Raw genomic sequence first — 19,013 nt, 5'->3', positions numbered from 1 at the left:
CGCTATTGACACAGACAGCCAGGGCAAGCTGCCAAGGCAGCCAGCAAGGGGACTGGCCTGACGCACGGTGGCTCCAGCTCCGTCGGTCCTCCAAGCAACAACAAGCCAAAGCCCCTCCACCTGCAAAGCAGCAAAAACAACAACAGCACCCCACCCACAATCTACCAAGCCCTTTGACACAGAGAGAGACCCCTGGAAACCTAGACATTACCACAAAAATGAAAGCATCTCGGCTCACTCCCCTGATAAAAAGGATGGGAGGTTTGCCTCTCTACGGAGTCTGTTTCCTTGCGATACGAAAGGGAGGGAGCTCTGGAGACTCGGCTTATTTACAAATCTATAAGCAGACCCCCACCCCCCAACAGCAGGCAGAACAACTGCTCATCTTGCAGCAGATTTTCAAAGAGGAATAGTTGCAGTGCAAACACACGCAGACACTCCAAGGCTATGGCACACACCCCAGGTGTTTGCTAGAACTCATAAAGCTCCTGGTTTCTCCATCTGCCCAAAGTCAAACTGCTTATTTTTTTGGCCCACGTCCCAGCACCAAGAGAACACTCTTCTTAGATCCCACACTGCAGGTAGATTGCTAATTAAGGAAACATCGCCTAGTCATTAGTTCTCATTGAAGAAATAGCAGCTGATCCTCTCGGATCATCAGCTCAATGAAAGGAGGCAAACCTATCTCTGGTTTATTTAAAACGGAAAGGAGGACAGTGCCACTTTTAAGAGCAGCATAGATGAAGAAATTTCAGCTGATACAGATTTTATAAGCCTAGCTTGATAAACCTGCACCTGTCAGTATGTATGCCACACAGCTAGCCAAAGGACAATGAACCTTTGTGTTTCTTTACACCTGCTCACCCTCTTTACTGATGAGCACGGGGAAGAGCCATGGCTCAGTGCTACGGCATTCTCTTTGCAGGAAGAAGGTCCCAGCTCCAATCTCCAACTTCTTTAGGTAAAGCTAGATATGTACCCTGTTTGAAACCCTGGAGAGCCACTGCCAGCCAGTGTAGACAATGGTGAACTAGATGGACCAATGGCCTTACTCAATATAAGGGATCAGCCTTTTTACAAGAAGCTGGCATAAAACAAACTGATGTAGATTAAGCTGGTGCAAAGTACAGCAGATCCATTCAGGAGTGGGGCTATTTCTGGCTGAGCTGGCGCAAGCCTGACAGAGGGGAAATGAGGCTTTAAAAGAGTGTTTGGGTGACACCACCCTTTTTTGCTGGCTTAACTTATGCTGGGTTGCCAAGCCAACACGTTTAGGACCCAGCCTATGTCACCACTCTGGTTCCGCCACCCAACACCCCTTTTCCAGGGCTTATGCCAGTTTAAGATATGCCAGACTTTGGCTGAGCCAGGTATCTCCAGCTGAGCCAAGGATGGCGAGCTATGCTGGTGTAGCCCAGTTGTGCTGGGAACCTCCCAGCTCAGCCAGAGATCCACTGGATCCTAACCCTACTCAACCCAGTGGATATCGCTATAGGATTGCTCTTAAGGCAGTCATCCCCAAACTCAGCCCTCCAGCTGTTTTGGGACTACAACTCCCATCATCCCTAGCTAACAGGACCAGTGGTCAGGGATGATGGGAATTGTAGTCCCAAAACAGCTGGAGGGCCGAGTTTGGGGATGCCTGTCTTAAGGCAACACCACTGATTCTACAACAGAAAACAATTAATGAAACATACAAATCTGCCATGGCAAACAAATCTGAGTCAGGGTTACAAGTCCTGCAGATATTAAATCCCAAAATTAAATACGGTTTATTTTATGGAATACCTGTACATTTTACTCAAGTGCAGAAGCCAATATAAATTGACATACAGAAGCACGCTATGCCCAGGGCTGTTCTGAAGACTCCCACAAATTATTTCATTAATCTGAAGGTTGTGCAAGCTGCTCAGAAAAATATCTGAAGGGTAGATGTAACTCTGTTACTAATGAAGCACACTCTGTAAGAAGGGATCTGGTGAATCAAACCCAAGGTCCATTTACATCTACTCCATCTTTTATCCCAAAGTGGCCAACCAGATGCAGCTGGTAGTCAATGTAGTACTATCTCAGAGCATAAAGGTTGCACATATTCAATAGGGAATATTCTCTTATATTTTTAATACTGTACTAATCCATTCCAATCTTTCAGAGCATAATTAACAAGTGCCTCTGCTATTTACTACCATTGCCACAGGAAACCCTGGTGTTCATTTTACAGCTTACTTTCTAAAAGTAGCATTTTCGGGACACATCTTGACACTGTCCATTCTTCCCTCTCCTGAATCTACTGCAAGGCCTACCAGTTTCATTCACTGGATGATCCCAAGTTCTAACATCACAGTAGCAGGAGAAAAACTTCTTTCTAGCTACATCCTCTACACTATGCACCACTTCAAAGTGCAAGTAGATAAATAGGTACCACTCCGGCAGGAAGGTAAACAGCATTTCTGTGCGCTGCTCTGGTTCGCCAGAAGCGGCTTAGTCATGCTGGTCACATGACCGGGAAGCTGTACGCAGGCTCCCTCGGCCAATAAAGCGAGATGAAAGCCGCAACCCCAGAGTCAGTCACGACTGGGCCTAATGGTCAGGGGTCCCTTTCTTTACCTTTAAAGGTGGTGGTGTCTGAGGAAAGACTAGCATTTTCCATAGGTGAGAAGGGGAACCTGTTGCCTATTGGCCCGTTTTAACTCATTTAAAATATGTGCGAAATTTAAATAGTCTGTATCTCAAAACTGGCGGTTATATTAAAAACAAATTCGGAGCTGCACATTCCAAATCATTTCCACACGACACTACTTTTTTAGCAAAGGACTACTGTATTAATTGAGCATTGGCCAGAATTAGTGGGACACTCTGCGCATACACGTAGCTCTATGGTTCTCAATGACAGCCGATGTCCAGCCGATGAAAAACGACATCCGGTAGAGGCAGATGAACTTCCGGCAGCGGCCATATTGAAGTCAGGAAAGGAATATTCATTATGGGCGTCCCAAAACGCCGCCTCCTCCTGTTGCTTTTTTAAAAAAAATTAAAAATCCTCCGTTGTAATGATTCCGAATGACAGAAAAAAGCGGGTCCCGGGTAGACTCTGTAATAGCAATAAACATACTAAATCAATCCCTGGTGCCTGCCTTCCTCTTCCGTTGCTTCTCCACTGGCTAAGGGGTTGAGGGTGAAAACCGCCGTGTCGAACGGCGGGGCCAGAAGGCGCATGCGCAGTACGAGCTAGGTGGCGACAGAGCGTGTTTCTCTCTCTTTTTTCCCCTTCTTTTTGCCTCTCAAGCAACTTACCCCCGAGGAAGAAGGAGGCGGGGGAGGGGGCGGCGGAGGAGGAGGAACCACCAGCGCGCGTGCGCAGTCTGCCCCTGCCACTCCATTCTGATTCCCCCCTCCTCCCCGCGCCACTTCGTCCCCGGGAGTGCGAAAAAGAAAAAAAAGGAGGGGGAAGCAGCTATGAGGGACCGAACGGACGAGATCAGAGGGGTGAGAATCCTCGCGCGGCTGGCCACGCCCACAACGGTCGCCTTTGCTCCTCCCCTTTCCGTGCCTCCTTTGCGCCGTCGGCCACGCTCTCCCCCCGCGCGCCGCTCTCCCCTCGCCTTTTATAGGGTGTTCGCTCTCTCTGCCTCCTCGTCCTCCCCTCCCCCCCCCGCAATCCCTTTTGCTCTTCTCACCCCCCCCCCTAAACCTCACCCCAAATTTTAGGTCTCCTAAACCTCACCCCAGATTTGGCCCCTCGACCCCTGAAGGCCGATTTCCACCTCCCCTCACTGACCCCGTCCGCCTCGAGGGGCCCCATTGCTCCCCCCCCCCCGCAGGATGTCGGGTGCGCACCCCCCCCACCCCAAAAACACAGCCAGGAGTTAAGTTGCCATTTTCGTTTCTGTTATTCGCTGTCTGGATTTCATAAATTTCAAACTTCCCCTCCCCTTGACAGTCAAAAGCTTTCCTTTCCAAATGCGCGTTTTCCTCTCAGGCTCCTGTGGGGGGCGCTGTTTTCCGTCCCTCCCTCCCGTGATCATGGTCTCCCACTTTCCTACTCGCCTCCCCAAACCTCCAGCCCAGTTCTGGGTTTGTTTATCTGCTCCTCCTGCTACCTCCAGTTATCCTCCTCCTGCTACCTCCAGTTATTTCCCCTTCTCTGTCGCCCTCATTATTCCATCCACTCTTTGGATTGCCCTCCTGAGAGTATCCTCATCTCTGCCCTCCCTTTTCCATAGTCTGCCTCCCAGCATTTTTATATTTCTTCCCTGCACCCCATTTGTCCTCACACTGTGCTCCTTTCCTCCCACCCCCCATATTCACATAACACTCTCTTGTCCCTTCTTGCATTGGTTCCCTCTTCACTCGTCTTCTCATCTGCTCTCTTCATAGGCTTTCTCTTAGCTACTACCCCACCCCAATGTTTTAGTGGAAAACACCATGGAAAGGAGTTGGGGTAGAGCACATTAGGGCCCCAGGAATTTCCAGAGATCGAAAGAAATAGTTGGAGATGTTAACTCATTTGGGCAAGGCAATATTGCACACCAAAGCAATAAGGTAAAGGGACCCCTAGGGAATGAATCTGTGTGCAAGGAAAAGCTTCATCTGCTGAATTTCTGCATGTTAAAGGTAAAGGGACCCCTGACCATAAGGTCCATTCGTGGCCGACTCTGGGGTTGCAGCGCTCATCTCACTTTATTGGCTGAGGGAGCCGGCGTACAGCTTCAGGGTCATGTGGCCAGCATGACTAAGCCGCTTCTGGCGAACCAGAGCAGCGCACAGAAACGCCGTTTACCTTCCCACCAGAGTGGTACCTATTTATCTACTTGCACTTTGACGTGCTTTCAAACTGCTAGGTTGGCAGGAGCAGGGAAAGAGCAACGGGAGCTCACCCCGTCATGGGGATTCGAACCGTCAAACCTTCTGATCGACAAGTCCTAGGCTCTGTGGTTTAACCCACAGCGCCACCCGCATCCCCCACCAAAGCAATACCCAGCCCTAAATAACACCACTAGATGTTGCATTGGTCTTTCGTCTTGGGAGGCAGCAACTGGTGGTGGATAGTGTCAGACTTTTGGTTGGGAAAATGTGTAAAATCCAACTCGGCCATGCATCTTACCAGGTGACCTTAGGTCAACAACTCTCAGTCTTTCGGGCCTCATAGGATCATTGTGGCTGCTGCTGCCCTGATATCCTTGGAGGAAGGGTAGGATAGAAATATTATAAAAGAACCAGAATGTAAATGATGTTACATTAGGAAGTTACATTGGGACTCACTTGTTACAAAATTCCAAAATGGTAAGTGGTTTGAGAGGGAGAGATAGAGGGACCAAGTTTGATTCTGTCTCAGGGTTTGAACAATGTTTGCAGATGGCTTAATGCAGAAGTCACCGTCCACTTAGTTATGCAATACATTTAAGATGCTTTTCGGTGTCGGCAAACAACACTATGGCTGTATTCCCGTTGCCTTTCTTGTCCTCCAGAATTCTTCAGCTCCTGTGTATAAACATGAAATTCTAGGCTTTGCTTTGTTAAGATTTCAGTATCTCTGCCCTGACCATTTGTCCCTTTGTCTCTCCATCTTTATCAGTAGCGAGAAAATACAGATTTAGGAAACATATTACTGACTTCTCATGTCAGTTTCAGATGTTTGTCGTTCTTACTAGAAAGGAAACCAGGGTGGTTTCACACTAATATACAAAATAGCTGCTAGTTTTGTTTTTTCCTTTCAAGTCCGTTGTCAAATTTGACACAGGAAGGGCGTGAGCTGGCACATCTGCACCATGCACAATGGTATATTCCAATTAAGCAGGGGCTGAATCATAATCTGTGGTTAAAGTTTAATTGGCTAAAGCTTGCAGCCCTAATTAAAGAGTAGTAATGTTCCTACTACCTATATAGATTACTTTGATAAAGAAGATTGTTGGCCTTTGAAAGCTTATGCCACAATTAAATGAATTAGTTTTAAAGATGCCACCATAGTTCTTCTGGAGTCATCTACTTTTTGGAATATATAGTTGGTTCTTTTCATAACAGTTCTGTTTGAGAAAGCAGGGTCTCACAAGCAGGATTATCTTTATTCTTTTTTTAAAAAAGCAAACTAAATGGAATTCTGCACAAAGGTAATTCAAATGACAATGCTGTCACTGCCTTGTAAGTACAATGCAGCATTAGAAAGAGCTTCAGCCAGCATGGATCTCTAGCACAGGAGAGTGCACATTTGCATAAATATTTTGCATGAAATAGAGGGGCATGGAATTATGGAGGGTGCTGAAGCCCTGTCCCCAGCTGCTAGAAACTTTGATCAACCATTGTTTGGCTATTGACATTTCACCTGGTGTTGAACATGTACATTCAAGCATTTCTTATCAACCATGAGAGCTAGAAACCAGCTAGTGATGTTGTGCTTTTAAAGTTTATTCAAATGAAAGGTTTTTTGGAACTGGATTCTATACCCTAGGTCACATTCTTGAGGTTTGATTTGCTCTCACAGAACCCTGGCCCATATGCATATTACTAATAAAACCTGTGTTGTGCATCTTCTCAACTGGGGGCAAAAATTGCCATTGCTACTGACACAAAGAAATTTGAGGTCCAAGTGAGTTGGAGCAGAATTCAGCCAAAGTACACAGAGGCACATCCCAGCCCCGCTGGTTGAGGTTTTCATCCCAAATCCTTCATGAGTAGTACAGTGGTACCTTGGGTTATATACGCTTCAGGTTACAGATGCTTCAGGTTATAGACTCCGCTAACTCAGAAAAAGTACCTCGGGTTAAGAACTTTGCTTCAGGATGAGAACAGAAATCGTGCTCCGGTGGCAGCAGGAGGCCCCATTAGCTAAAGTGGTGCTTCAGGTTAAGAACAGTTTCAGGTTAAGAACAGACCTCTCGAACAAATTAAGTACTTAACCCGAGGTACCACTGTATGTGTCATAGCCAATTTCCAATCTAGGAGCAAAACACATGTTTTTTGTTCTTGCTTATGTTGAATTAAAGACTGAGGCAAGAGTATTCTCCAACAAAGGAAGCCCTCAGTGTCCAACTTGTCTTCCATGTTTCCCAGTCACAGATGTTTCTCACTTTTGTACAAGATTACATGTTTAAAAATTGGTCAGATTTATTGTGCAGCAAAATGTAGTGACCAGGTTGGCATCCACACAGAGAAATGTGTGTTACATTATATGCAGTGTTTGAAACTCCCATTGTTCTAGGCGCATCTTGCGACAAGGAATTTCATTAGTGCAAGCAGTTTCTGAGTTCTGGGCGTAGTACCGTCCCTACAATTTCAGATTAAAACTGCAGAGTGGAAGGAAAGGAGGACTTTTTTCTGCCTCCCCACTTCCAGCTACTCGCTAGAGAAGAGACCCTCTTAAGACTATTAAGGGGGTGGGCAGGAGAAGGACTAGGCCATGTGAAAAATGAACATAAAATTTTAGCTGCAGTTCACTCATATTCAGCTTTGTATCCTTGTTGTAAAAAAGTGTGCCTAGACATTCCGTTGTTGCACCCATAATCTAGGTGTAGGGTACCATTTAACTCCTAGCTTTGATATCTCAGTTTCTAACACTGGTTATATGTCTACAACGTTGTTATGCATCTCATCCAGCAATAGATGCAGGTACCCGATCAACATGCCAGTTTTCCACATGCAGCTATGGCCAGATGAACATCCAGTGCCAATTGCACATCTTCTCACAGATGCCCATAGCTCTCAAAAGTTCTGTATTAGTCTAAGAGTACAACAGTGTGTGTTGATAGAGAATAGGGAGAAAAACTGAATACACAAGACTGTTCTTCTTCACAGCTGACTGGTGCCAAGTCAGCCTTTTAAGCAACCATGAAATGTTAGATTCTATTCACTCTTAGAACATGTGTCTTCTGTACTATGCAAAATGGAATGAAAAAATTGTTTGAAAATACTGGTTTTAAATTGTTAGGTGATTTGGATGTTGATTTGGATAGAAATGTTTGTAAATGAATGAAAATGAATCTTGTCTAAGAGCAGTGTGGGGGTTTTTGTCTGTGTTTCCCCCCCTGTCATCTGCAACACGTGTGCAGTGAGGGCTTTGGTGTATCTGATCTCTTCCCTCTACATCTCTCTTTAACAGAAGGATGTCGACTCGGACTGTGAAGAGACTGAACTCGATACTCTGGTCCCACAGCCAGGATCAGCAAGACCCAATGGCTCTCCAGATCCAACTGACGAATTCTTCCGAACGGTACCACAATCTTTCTTTCTAAGCATGTGCGGAGTTGACTTGAAAACTATTTTCCTTTGTTTGTGTGTGCATTCCAAGGCGCTGTGTGCATTGGTGGGACACGCATAAGCCTGTCCCATCCCGCATCTACCAACGTCCCACCCGCTTCTGGTGCCAAGAATGGCATCTATCAGCATGATCATCTTTGTTTTCACTATCCCATGGAAACTCTTCCAACAATCACTTGACTTTTTTCTTGCTACAGTTGCTATTGCATGCTATTGGTTTGTTGCTATAATGTGTCAGAGGAGTTGGAGATCTTCTGGCTGCACATCTGAAGAACAATAAGATGGTGCTTACCTCCCTGTCCTCCTCTCCTTATGTTAAGCTCTGGAGACCATCCTCCAGCTGCCACCACCCAATGAGGTGAGGCAGGTGGCAACAGGAGAAAGAGAGAGCACCTTCGCTTTGGTGGTGCCCTGGCTGTGGAAGATTTGCCCATTGCTTGCCTTGTTCTCTTTCCAGTGCCAGACAAAAAACTTCTGTTTTCCCAATCATTTAATAGTTTCATTCCCTCTGAAATTGGTTTTATGCTGAATTTCTGTGTTCTTTTTATATATCATGCAGTTTTAATGTTCCTGTTTTTATGAATAGTATTTTATTTTTAATGTGCTGTGAGCTGTATGGGAGGAAATGTTTTAAATAAAATAAGAGGAGATAATTTGAATTCTGGTATCCGTGAACAGTTTTTGGTAAGCTGAAGCTGCATCAGTATTGCCCGCAGACAGTAGTGTTTTGGTGTGATTTATTGAGGGTTCAAATCACTTGAGCATTTTCTAGAACCCTATGGAGCAGACACATTATGCTTTCTGCTTATGTAAATAGATCTAGTCAGCCAGTTCCCTGTGCTGGTGGCTTGTAGTTATACGCAGTGAGATATGAGTGGGTTTCATACTCTGGAGATACCTCTTCATTGGCAACCCGCTGAATTGATGGAGATTTGGGGGTCATTGACAATGAAAAGGAAATGTGTTTCTTCTTCTTCCGGGGTGTTATCATTAACCATCCCCAAAGAAAAGGGGGAAAGGGGAGGTTAGGAGACTGACAGCACTTCTATAACTGAATGTTGCTCCAAGATGAGGTCAGGGTTCAGCTGGTTAGAAATGGCTCCTTCTCATTGTATCATTTTTTATTGCCTTCTCAGACACGTGGGATCCGTGAAGCCTTGAAGACTCTGGGAAGCAAAGTAAAAGATCTAGAGAAACATCAAACTACCATTTTGGCCACACCCCTCCCTGAGGATAGTAAGTTTGCAGTGGGGGAATGCGGGTGGTGAAGTAGAAGATATGGGCTGGGGGAAAACTGGACAAAGTAGCTCTTGGAGGTAAGTGGCCAAGAAAAGTTGGAGAAAATGGTAAAATTTAGGGGCAGAGTTTAGTGGTATTTAAATTTCATGATTTAAAGTAGTGCAGAATTAGAATTGCCTTGTTGCAAGGTGCACATTGCTGTTTACTCCTAGCAGCCTCATATCTTGCTTTTCTTATGAATTATAGTTTGAAAAGATTCCGTGTACCGTATTGATTCAAAATGAAATCCAGTTGTATCTAAACAAAAACCTGCTTCTTGGTTTCAATTGCCATCATGCAAAAATTGGTTATGATATTTTAAGAGGTGTCCAAATGCATAGAAATTAAGCAAATTTCCAAAATATAATTGATGTATACCCCCACCTTTCTTCTGTGGAACTCACGTTAATGTACATAGTATTCCTAGGCAGCCTCCAATCAAAGCATTGACCAGACTAGACCTGATTAGGTTTAGCAAGGATACTGCATTATGTGCCTTCAGGCCAAATTATGGATTGCGACAGTTTATACTGTTCCATCAGTGTGTGCATGAGCACAGTAGACAGATTCATGCTTCAAAGTTGCTTACAGCCTAAAATAGACAGAAAGGGAACAACAGTAGGATGGAAAGGCAGACAAGGGTAGGAAGGAGTGAATAGGGGCAAATGCTATTCTGCATTGTTAAAAACTTGGTTAAATTAGGAATGAGGATTCAGATGGGTGGCTCAACTGTCAGTTCCCAGTCAAGAGATTTAGCTGCACGGTGCCAATTGTTAGAGCATTAGAAAACCAGAGGGGGGTGGGATTGAAATACATTGTAAGCAGCCTTGAGAACTTTGATTGGTTGGCAGAATAGAAATACTCTAAAGTAAATAAGAGGAAAAGCCAAAGTCCATGCAAAAAGGAGAAGGGGTGAGGAGAGAGTTGAATGAGCAGATGTTGTGCCAAGTTCACGTTCAGAGAAGAAGGGCCCGCTTGAAGAGGGCAGCAGGGAAAATGGGTGGAGTTGTTGGTGGGATATATTGAAGAACAAAAGCTGAAAGATAGCAGAGCAAGACCATGGATAGCTTTAAAAGTAAAGGCAAAGGTTTTGTTCTATATACACAGGTAGAATGGACTGGAAAGCCAGTGAAAGGATCAGAAGATAGGCATCAGTGTGGTCAGAGAAACAGGATAAATGAGTAATATTGACAAAGGAGTTTTGCACTGAGGTGAGGAGACTTGAGGTTGTAGTTCAGGTGGACGCATGGAGCTTTGGTCAAAACAATATGGAGAAACAGCCATTTTTGCAGTGTTCTTCAAGAAGAAATGATTTGGCCTAGCAGTGGATTGAATGCGGGCAGAGCAACTGTAGTCCGTGTTCCCTTCAGTTGACCAAATGGCCTGCAGGAAAGGGATGTGGCAAAGAAGCACCTACATACATAACACCTTAGCAAAAGCCACATGCAGATGTCATCTAATTCTTCTCTGGCACAATCCCAGCTGTTGACTTTTTAACCTTGGTGTTTTCTAGGCATGAAGCAAGACCTGCAAAAGCTACGTGAGGAAATCAAGGAGCTGGCAAAAGACATTCGGACCCGCCTGAAAAGTGAGTGTGGGAGGAGGATTGGGCCTTAATGCATAAAAGGGAAGAGTGCTGGATTTCGGACCTCCTAGCTTCTGCTCTCCAGCTTTGTCTGTGTGCTCATTGTACTGAAACCAGGAGGAGGCCTTCTCTCTGTTTCCGGTAGAAAGTGGCGTGGCTTGATTTCAGCCCTGTTTATTTTTTAATATAGAAATTGAGCCCAAGAAGGATGGGGAAGATGAGAACAAAAACACCATCAACGTTCGTATGAAGAGAACCCAGGTCAGATGCGGCCCAGCTAGCTCGCTTGGGTACTGGTGAGGAGGAGGCCACAGAAGTGTCCTTAACCCTTTCTTTCCATTTCTGCCTCAGCATGGGATCCTGTCCCAACAGTTCTTGGACCTGATCAACCAGTGCAATGCAACACAGTCTGACTACCGAGACAAGAATCTGGAGCGCATCAGGAGACAGCTGCAGATCAGTGAGTGTCTGCTCTTTCTTCCCACTGGCTCCAGAGATGATTGCATTTCAGTGCCAAATCAGCAATCTCGGTTGCTGCAAGGTTCCTACGTACTAGAGTCGCCCAGAAGTCATGGGAACAAGTCATGCTGCCAGCCCTAAGGTAGCTGGGAAGATTGTGATTTGCCCAAAGTCATCTGGGTTGCCTGGTGGCTAACATGAGTATCCTAAGCTTGGACATGGTGCCCTATTCTTATCACAATGCTGTTGTTAGAGATTTCCCAGAAACGAATGAGCTGTTGTGTTTGTGATGCTGGTCAGGGACACGTGGGTTTTATGTCTTTGCAATCTCTCTGTATAAGTGGATTCTGGCAGTTTTGTTGATTTTGTTTATAAAGCAAGTTCCTAGATCTTAGGAAGTGGGCATTGAAAACATGTAAGATTTCCACTGGTCAGATGATGTGTCTTTAAGGCCTGTTCTTTACACTTCTATCTTTCCATCGGCTAGCAGAAGTGGAAAACATGCAAAATAAACAAGCATGCAAACTTGATTTGCATTGCACATTTTAGATGCAGAGTCATTTTACAGAGCAGGGGATACGTTACATTGGCTTTAAAAAGCGAAAGCCTGTGACCATGGCACAGGAAACTTCCAAGCTCATAACTGCTGTTTTTTGCACACTTTCTTTCCCATCCACGCAAGTGTGTGTTCAGGCCCGTGCTCCTGAGAAAGACAAGCGGAACTGAGCAGTTCAAGGATACAGCTGCAGTAATTCCTAGCATGATGAAGTCTGCCCAAATTGTCTTATCAGAGTGACTTCAGGCTGTAGCCAGATGAGGCTTTCATTTCCCCCCCTCTGTGTTTGCAGGCATGTCTCTGGCCCAAAGGCAAGCTCTTTATGCTTTGGAGAAAATGACTATGCATATTGGTCTTGAGAGCACTTTTTTGTGGAGCCTAGGCTCAACTACCACGCTGCATGGGGACTATTAAAATTTCCAAAACTTGGGACACAAGGCAGGGGAGCACTGGCAACATTTCTAGTTTGGGGGAAGTTGAGAACACTGGTGGTCTTTGTGAGGAGGAGATTTGCCCCATTTCCTCCCTTCTGTGACTAATTTCAGGTACAGGGTTAGCAAAGCAGCGGAGAAACAGCTGCCGGTAATGAGATGCGTTGTAGGTTGTGAATTGGGAAGGCATGGGGCCCAGAAGAGGAGGGTAGATAAGATGCGCATTTTAAAAAAATCAGTACTAGAAGACCTGGTTTTGCTAAAGTCTGGCTGTCTTCCAACAGGCAGGTTTTTCTTCCTGAAGCAGTTTCAAAGGTATCCTGTTGTGTGGGGTGGTGGTGGGGAAGGGTTAGTACAACCCTGGCTCCTAACTGAACCCTCCACCTCGCAGGTATTGTAAAATCTTGAAAGCCCTTTTGCTTTCAAACTGTTTTATATATATATAAAAAGCTTCAGTGACGTGCTGCTACTTGTACGTGGGCCAAGTCATCTTCCTGTGGAGACGGATAGCGTCTGTCTGCTGTCCTCTAAAGGAAGATGACCTTGAAAGGCAGGAGAGTTGGAAGGGTAAGCTGCACAAAGCACGCTTGGCCTGGGGTTTCACAGCCAAATGAGGGGAGGGAATGGGAGGAAGGTTTTCCAGCAATCCTTTCATTTCAGATAGGCCAGATCACACAAACCAGAACGTTGTCTGAAATTCCTGATGTGAAGGCTCTCCTAGTCTCCAACAGCAAATAAAGATGGTTTGTCAAGAAATATCCTTTAATCCAGCTGCCCCATCCTTCAGATGAATTTGAAAGCTAAAAGAGGTACCAATTGTGCAGAGTGCTGAATAGGAGTAGGGGCAGCTGGAAGATCCCCATTCTGAAATCCCTCACAGGAGTGTGTGTGATGCTAAGACAATCTTCAGGAAAGCGTGAGCTGTATCAGGGACCCCCCTTAACAATTTTCTAGCGAATGTGCACCAAAGGCACCACTAATATTTAAGCAGGGCTTGAAACAAACTCTGAAGAGCTGGGTCCTCGCTACCAGCCCTGTGGAAGGAGGTGTGAAGGCGGTGTGGGAAGAAGTGTGAACTCTTACCCTGGAAGCCCCCAAGCCTGCCCCACTCCAGTATTCTGCCTGCAGAGAGTAGGCAGTTTCATATTTCACCATAAAACATTCTGCATCTCACCGTAGAGGGGGAAAGCTTGCAAATATGGGAACAGTTCTTGCAAAAAAGCTTAGGAGCTAGAGAGGTGCTTTCAGGACAGCTTTTAATAACTGGTCAGTGATGGCCCATCACTCAGCATCAGCCCAATCCCTCCTTGTAAAGTCTAGATTTTGGTTTGGTCCTCACCACCAGTGTCTACTGTGTCTCATTTCATCTATACTCGACTTTAACATAAAGCTGAGGCAAAAATCTAAATATTGAGGGGGAAAGGGAAGAGAAGATACCAAACTGTCTAACAAGATTAGTGTTTTTCCAGAGCTCCACAAAACCTTGGAAGCTTTATTTTTATTTATAAATGTACATTCTCTTTCTACTGAATCATATCCACAGTGGGTTTTGTTAAAGTTGCGTTAATCTTTTAGTACAGGATTGCGCTAAGGCTGCAATCCTGTATACATTTACCCGGGAATAAGCCCCACCGAGCTCACTGGGAATTATTTCTGAGCCAGCATGCATAGGATTGCACTGTAAAAAATGAAGGAAGATTTAATGCTTTTTAGGCCTGTTGATGTGGAATCGGTTCCCTGAAGGTAAAAAGTTTTGAAAACCTCCTCAGTAACCTAGAATAAAGCAAAGCAAATATTTAAACCACCATTGAAGAATGCAGCATGTTGGAGTTTAGAGCACAAAATGTCAAGCCCCTGACAGTAGACTTCAGGCAGAGAGCTTCACCTCCCTTCAGCTAGGCAGTACATCATGATAGAAGGCTTAGTGGCACCACAGCCGAGTACCAGGCATAGTGGTGCTGTGTGGCCCTTGAGTTCCGATTTTGGAGGTGTGTGGGATTTAGTGCCTTTAGACAGGAGGGGTAGTGAAAGGGTTCAAGGTAGGCTGCCGAGAGTGAGGGAGTCTGGCTTTACTTCTTATTTTGGGCAGGAAACCTTGCTTTGGTGCTGAGCCTGCTTTCTTCATTCCCCTTCAGCTAACAGCGGGGCAGTTTCTGATGAAGAGCTGGACCAGATGCTGGAGAGTGGTCAGACGGAGGTGTTTGTTTCCAATGTGAGTACCAGAAGGCGAGGCCTTGGGAGAGCATCAGGTAGAAAAGGGGCCCTCGGCTAACTTATCCAGCCGCACTTGCTCCCCACAGATCATGAAGGACACGCAAATGACGAAGCAGGCTCTGAACGAAATCGAGACGCGGCACAGTGAAATCCTCAAGCTGGAGCGCAGCATCCAGGAACTCCACGAAATGTTCCTGTACCTGGCCACTGAAGTGGAGCTGCAGGTATGGCAGTGGGGGAGGAGAAAGAAGGTACTCGGGATCCAGGTGCTCTTGGGAATGCAGGAAGCTGCCTTAAGCCAAGTTAGACCATTGGTCCAACTAGCTCGGCGTTCTCTGCACTGACTGGCAACAGACACATGTCGTTCCTAGCCCTACCGGAAGATACAGGTGTTGTCTGCAGGCACCGAGTCCTTCCTCACTCTTCCTTCCCTGGTGGGAAGGGGTCAACTCACGATTCCATCTTGTTTCTGCTTTGGCTTCTTACCAGCCTTCAAGCTCCTTTCCGTCACTCTTCTTGCCAAGTACACTTCCCATCCGTGCCTCCTAGGAGTTTTTACACAGATTTAATATGGGCTTAGTTATTATGATGAGGTTGCTAGAATTTAAGGAGGTGTTCTCACCTTTGTTTTTTTCCTGGCCTGTACTGGATGATTTCTTATGTACTCTCACTGTTTTGTTTGACCTTGTTCTCTCTCTCTATCCCTAGTGGCTCCATGCAGACCCAGACCCACCTCTTACCTACCCAGGGGAAGCTTCTTTGCCCCCCTCACATATTTTCCCTGGCCACCAGTCCTTGCCCCAGCGCTAGTTGTCTGTTGTCTCTTCTCCCCACCCCACCTCTCTCCCATTCAACTCAGAGGTTTCTTCATACCTCATCCCCACCCCTTTGACTGCATTTAGGGAGAGATGATTGACAGGATAGAGAAGAACATCCTGGATTCAGAGGACTACGTCAAGAAAGGGCAGGTCCACCTCCACATGGCTCAAGAGAACCAAAAGAAAGCTCGCAAGGTAAATGGACTGTGTTCGCTGGAGAAATTTGGGTTGTATCTAAAATGAATAGACCTCGTTTGTATCATGCTTACATGCAACTGTGCTGTTCAGATGCCAAAAGTTGGCAACCTGGGAACATCTGCTTTGACTTAAGGAGGGAAAGCACTTGTCAAGCCTTTATTGTTCCAAATAGATGTTTGAGATGATGGGCAATGCCTGATGAAATCTTGGAAGAAGGGAGGGGAGGGGGCTTGTTGAGCAAGGCTTCCCGTGACTGAAGTGTTTTGGTGCTGTGTCAGAGTGCCTTGTTCTTCCTCCCTGTGGCTAGCAGATGAACAAAAAATATAGCAGGAGCTGAGAGCTCTCTCTCTGGCCATCTGCCTTAACACCTTTTTTGCCTGTTTTCTGCTTTGGGGCTCTGCAGAAGAAGTTCATGATTGCCATCTGCCTGACAGTCACGGCGCTCATCATCATCGTCATCATTGGTGTATCCATTGCAGTTGGCTAGGAGGGCTCCCAGGTCTGCCTCTCCCTTCGTGCTGCGTTGCTGGAGCCCGATGGTGCGTATAGGGGACAAAGATGCGAGGAACGGTTGCACGTTTGAGGGGAGAGGCATGGTCAACATCTGGGCTTCTAGAGGCTCATGCTCAGAGGTGCCTTATCTCAGGCCAAGGCAGGTTCTTCCCTCTGGGTTACAAGAGGCTTGCTGTAGCTTCGGTGCACTTTTGCAACAGTCTCTTGCTGCTGTTATATATGGGTGGGGCGTAGTCATTTCCAGCTCTTTCTGACCTGGTCTGCACCACATGACAGAGCTAGAGGTGCTGCCTGCAACTAGTGATGGCTGAGGAATAAGTCGCTGCATCTCAAATGCCTTATGCCTCTTGCAATGGCACCTAGACAGGCTAGGTAGGAGGAGGGAGTGGTGGGAGAGCTATTTTGCTAGGTGAAGGGCTTCAGTTGGGAACTGCAGTGAAGAGTTCTGACTCCGCCCTTTCCTTTCTAGTGAATTTTGGAATTTTCCCTCCTCAGGGCTCCATCTCTGGCTTCATCACGGTTCTGGAACGTCTGCCCTCTCCTGGGAGGCCTTTGCACTGATAGATGGCTGGAGGAGATGCATCCTGCCTTTCACCCAGTCCTGAAAGCACATGCTGCCTATGGCTGCCTCCTTTCCTGTTGCCCAGAAACAAGAAGCCCCTGATTTCCCTGCATCCAAAACCGTTTCCAGATGCCTATAACTCTCAAGATCTATTCTAGAGCAAAGTCTCTGCTGCGTTTATTTTGGACTTCCTAGTTTGTTTTGTTTCGTGGCTTGCATTTGGGTCCTGTGTTCCTCCCCCAATGCATTCTGTGGCCTTGACCCACAAGCAAATGGTCAGTTCCTGTCTTGGCCTCCTCCGCAACAGTATCTTCCCTTGCAATGAATTCTAGATGGCTCCTCTTCTTGAGGAACCCCAATTCTCCCATTCTGATCATGACAGCTATGAGTTTTCCTTACCCTTTTTGTAGTTCCTGCCTTCTAAAATCTCCTCTGCCTGCCGTAGTTCTTTATCATGCATCTTGCTACAAGCCATGTCAGTTTTTTAAAGCTTCCCCCTTATCACACAGTATATTGTACATCTTTAAAGGGGACAAATGGATATTGTACAGAACTTGGTGGTGATATGTCTGGTCTTTCATACCCACAAACTCAACACTGTTAGATGTGCCTATGAGGGAAGCAGCATGCAGCTCTGTTAATTTTTTCTAACCTACTGCCTTCGTCCTGACCTTGTTTGTTGGATTTTTAGAGGCCTTTAGTAAGTACATGGGGCCTGTTTCAGCTGAAGCAAAGGGCAGCAAGCCAAGACCTCTGGCTTCACATGGCTAAAATGCCTTTTATTGGTTTCTACCAAGCTGTTTACCTCCTGCTTTCAGTTTTAAAGTGGACCTTTTTTCCCTGCCTCCTTCATCTGTGTGGCCCTCCTCCTAGCCACCATGTCCCTGGTGCCTTAGGGGTTGTGTGCTCACAGCCCTTCTGAGCCCTCTGTATTATCTTAATCTTTTCTTTGGGTCCCTTTTCTCTCTTTGTACAATGAAATGAGAGATATTCCCAGTGCCAACCTAAAAAAGTATTGGGACTAAACCACACGAACAATATTTTTTGCTCCCTCAGGAAACCCGATCACAGGCCTCGAATTAGCCACCTGGAAAACTTGCCCAAGGGGCCAGGGGGAATCAGGATCTTGAAAGGAGTGTTATAGGAAGGAGTTAGAGCCCCTTGGGTTTGTCTGTCTGCAGATCTAGCTGAATTGGGTTGGGAAATCATGGAGAAAATGGAAGCCAGGACCTTTTGGCCTTGTTCCTGAAAATTTGATATTTTTCTACTTTGGAAAAAGAGGACTTGTCCAGATCAAAGCATTTAGCAAACTGTTCCAGTTGCCTTGGAGATTGAATGTAAAGAAAAGAAAAGCAGCCTGCCTCAAATTATTTTGTAATATAAAAATAAAAGCACTTTCTAGAATGTCTGCAAAGTTGTGGTTTCATTGTTGTCCCCAGTGCGAGAAGCTCCTTCCCCCCATTCTGTCAGTCTTGGAGGCCTTTGACTGAAACTGGAGGAAGAGGCTGTGGGAATAACTTGGCAAGGAGTAAGAGTTATGCTTGCATGTGCGCTTGAAACCTTTAGTTTTACTAATGTGTCACATATTCCAGGCCTTAGCTGTGAAGTTGTGGAACTTCTGAGACCCTGGAACAAGTTGATTCCAGTTTGACACCTCTCTGCTCGTGTGCATTTTAGCTGTTGCCTCACCCCACAGAAGCCGTAGTTTCAGTAGTGATTCATTGCCACCCCCCTGCTTCTCTTGTAGATGGTAGCCGGCTATGAGTGTGCTTCGCTCCTGGAGCACAGGCAGAAGAGGATACTTCGAGGGATCTTTCTTGAAAAGGGGTCTCAAACTGCATTTTAAAGTATCACCCCAAGGTACAAGTTTAAATGCCTCTTCCAAATGTAATTCAAGAGCCATTTTAGAGAGCAGCTGTTTTACACTGCTGTGTTCCCCAGAAAGCACCTTGAGTGTGAAGGGAAGATAAACACAGCTAGATACAATCTGCGAAGGAGCCTTGGTTGTGACTAGCAATCTGCGTTTCCCCTTCTCATTTTTACATGCTCACAATGGGAAACACCAGTTTCTACACAAAGGACCCCTCGGACCCAGCAAAGCAATATCACCTTAGTTGCTAACAAACACTTCTTGGCTGAGAAAGATTGA

General features: G+C 45.9%; 2 protein-coding genes across 4 annotated transcripts in view; one reads left to right on the top strand and one right to left on the bottom strand.

Moving 5' to 3' along the window:
• LOC310662829 (pyrin domain-containing protein 1-like) overlaps positions 1-19,013 on the bottom strand; it is a 742,864-nt gene that overhangs the window by 579,357 nt on the left and 144,494 nt on the right. The window lies entirely within an intron of this gene.
• Positions 2,791-18,272, top strand: STX4 (syntaxin 4). 2 transcript variants are annotated; one of them, XM_083409941.1, is made up of 12 exons: positions 3,524-4,542; positions 4,982-5,283; positions 8,093-8,203; positions 9,387-9,486; positions 11,042-11,116; positions 11,304-11,374; positions 11,465-11,573; positions 14,695-14,771; positions 14,860-14,997; positions 15,676-15,786; positions 16,193-16,328; positions 16,798-18,272. In XM_083409941.1, the coding sequence occupies exons 2-11, from the start codon at positions 5,281-5,283 to the stop codon at positions 16,274-16,276; spliced, it is 879 nt and encodes a 292-aa protein (XP_083266067.1). In that variant the 5' UTR covers positions 3,524-4,542; positions 4,982-5,280; the 3' UTR covers positions 16,277-16,328; positions 16,798-18,272. The 2 variants fall into 2 exon arrangements, with proteins under 2 accessions (XP_083266066.1, XP_083266067.1); XM_083409940.1 differs by lacking the exons at positions 3,524-4,542; positions 4,982-5,283 and adding an exon at positions 2,791-3,486.

This window comes from Podarcis tiliguerta (genome assembly GCF_965153285.1).
Source record: "Podarcis tiliguerta genome assembly, chromosome: 13".
In the NCBI taxonomy this organism is placed as follows: domain Eukaryota; kingdom Metazoa; phylum Chordata; class Lepidosauria; order Squamata; family Lacertidae; genus Podarcis; species Podarcis tiliguerta.
Note: the sequence above shows the minus strand (reverse complement) of the source record. Positions and strands in the feature narration are given on the sequence as shown.

Excerpts from the sequence above, each read along its gene's own strand:
- STX4 (XM_083409940.1), top strand. The coding sequence starts at position 3,457 with ATGAGGGACCGAACGGACGAGATCAGAGGG. Across the intron at positions 11,117-11,303 it reads CATTCGGACCCGCCTGAAAA|AAATTGAGCCCAAGAAGGAT; the intron begins GTGAGTGTGGGA and ends TTTTTAATATAG. Across the intron at positions 11,574-14,694 it reads CAGGAGACAGCTGCAGATCA|CTAACAGCGGGGCAGTTTCT; the intron begins GTGAGTGTCTGC and ends ATTCCCCTTCAG.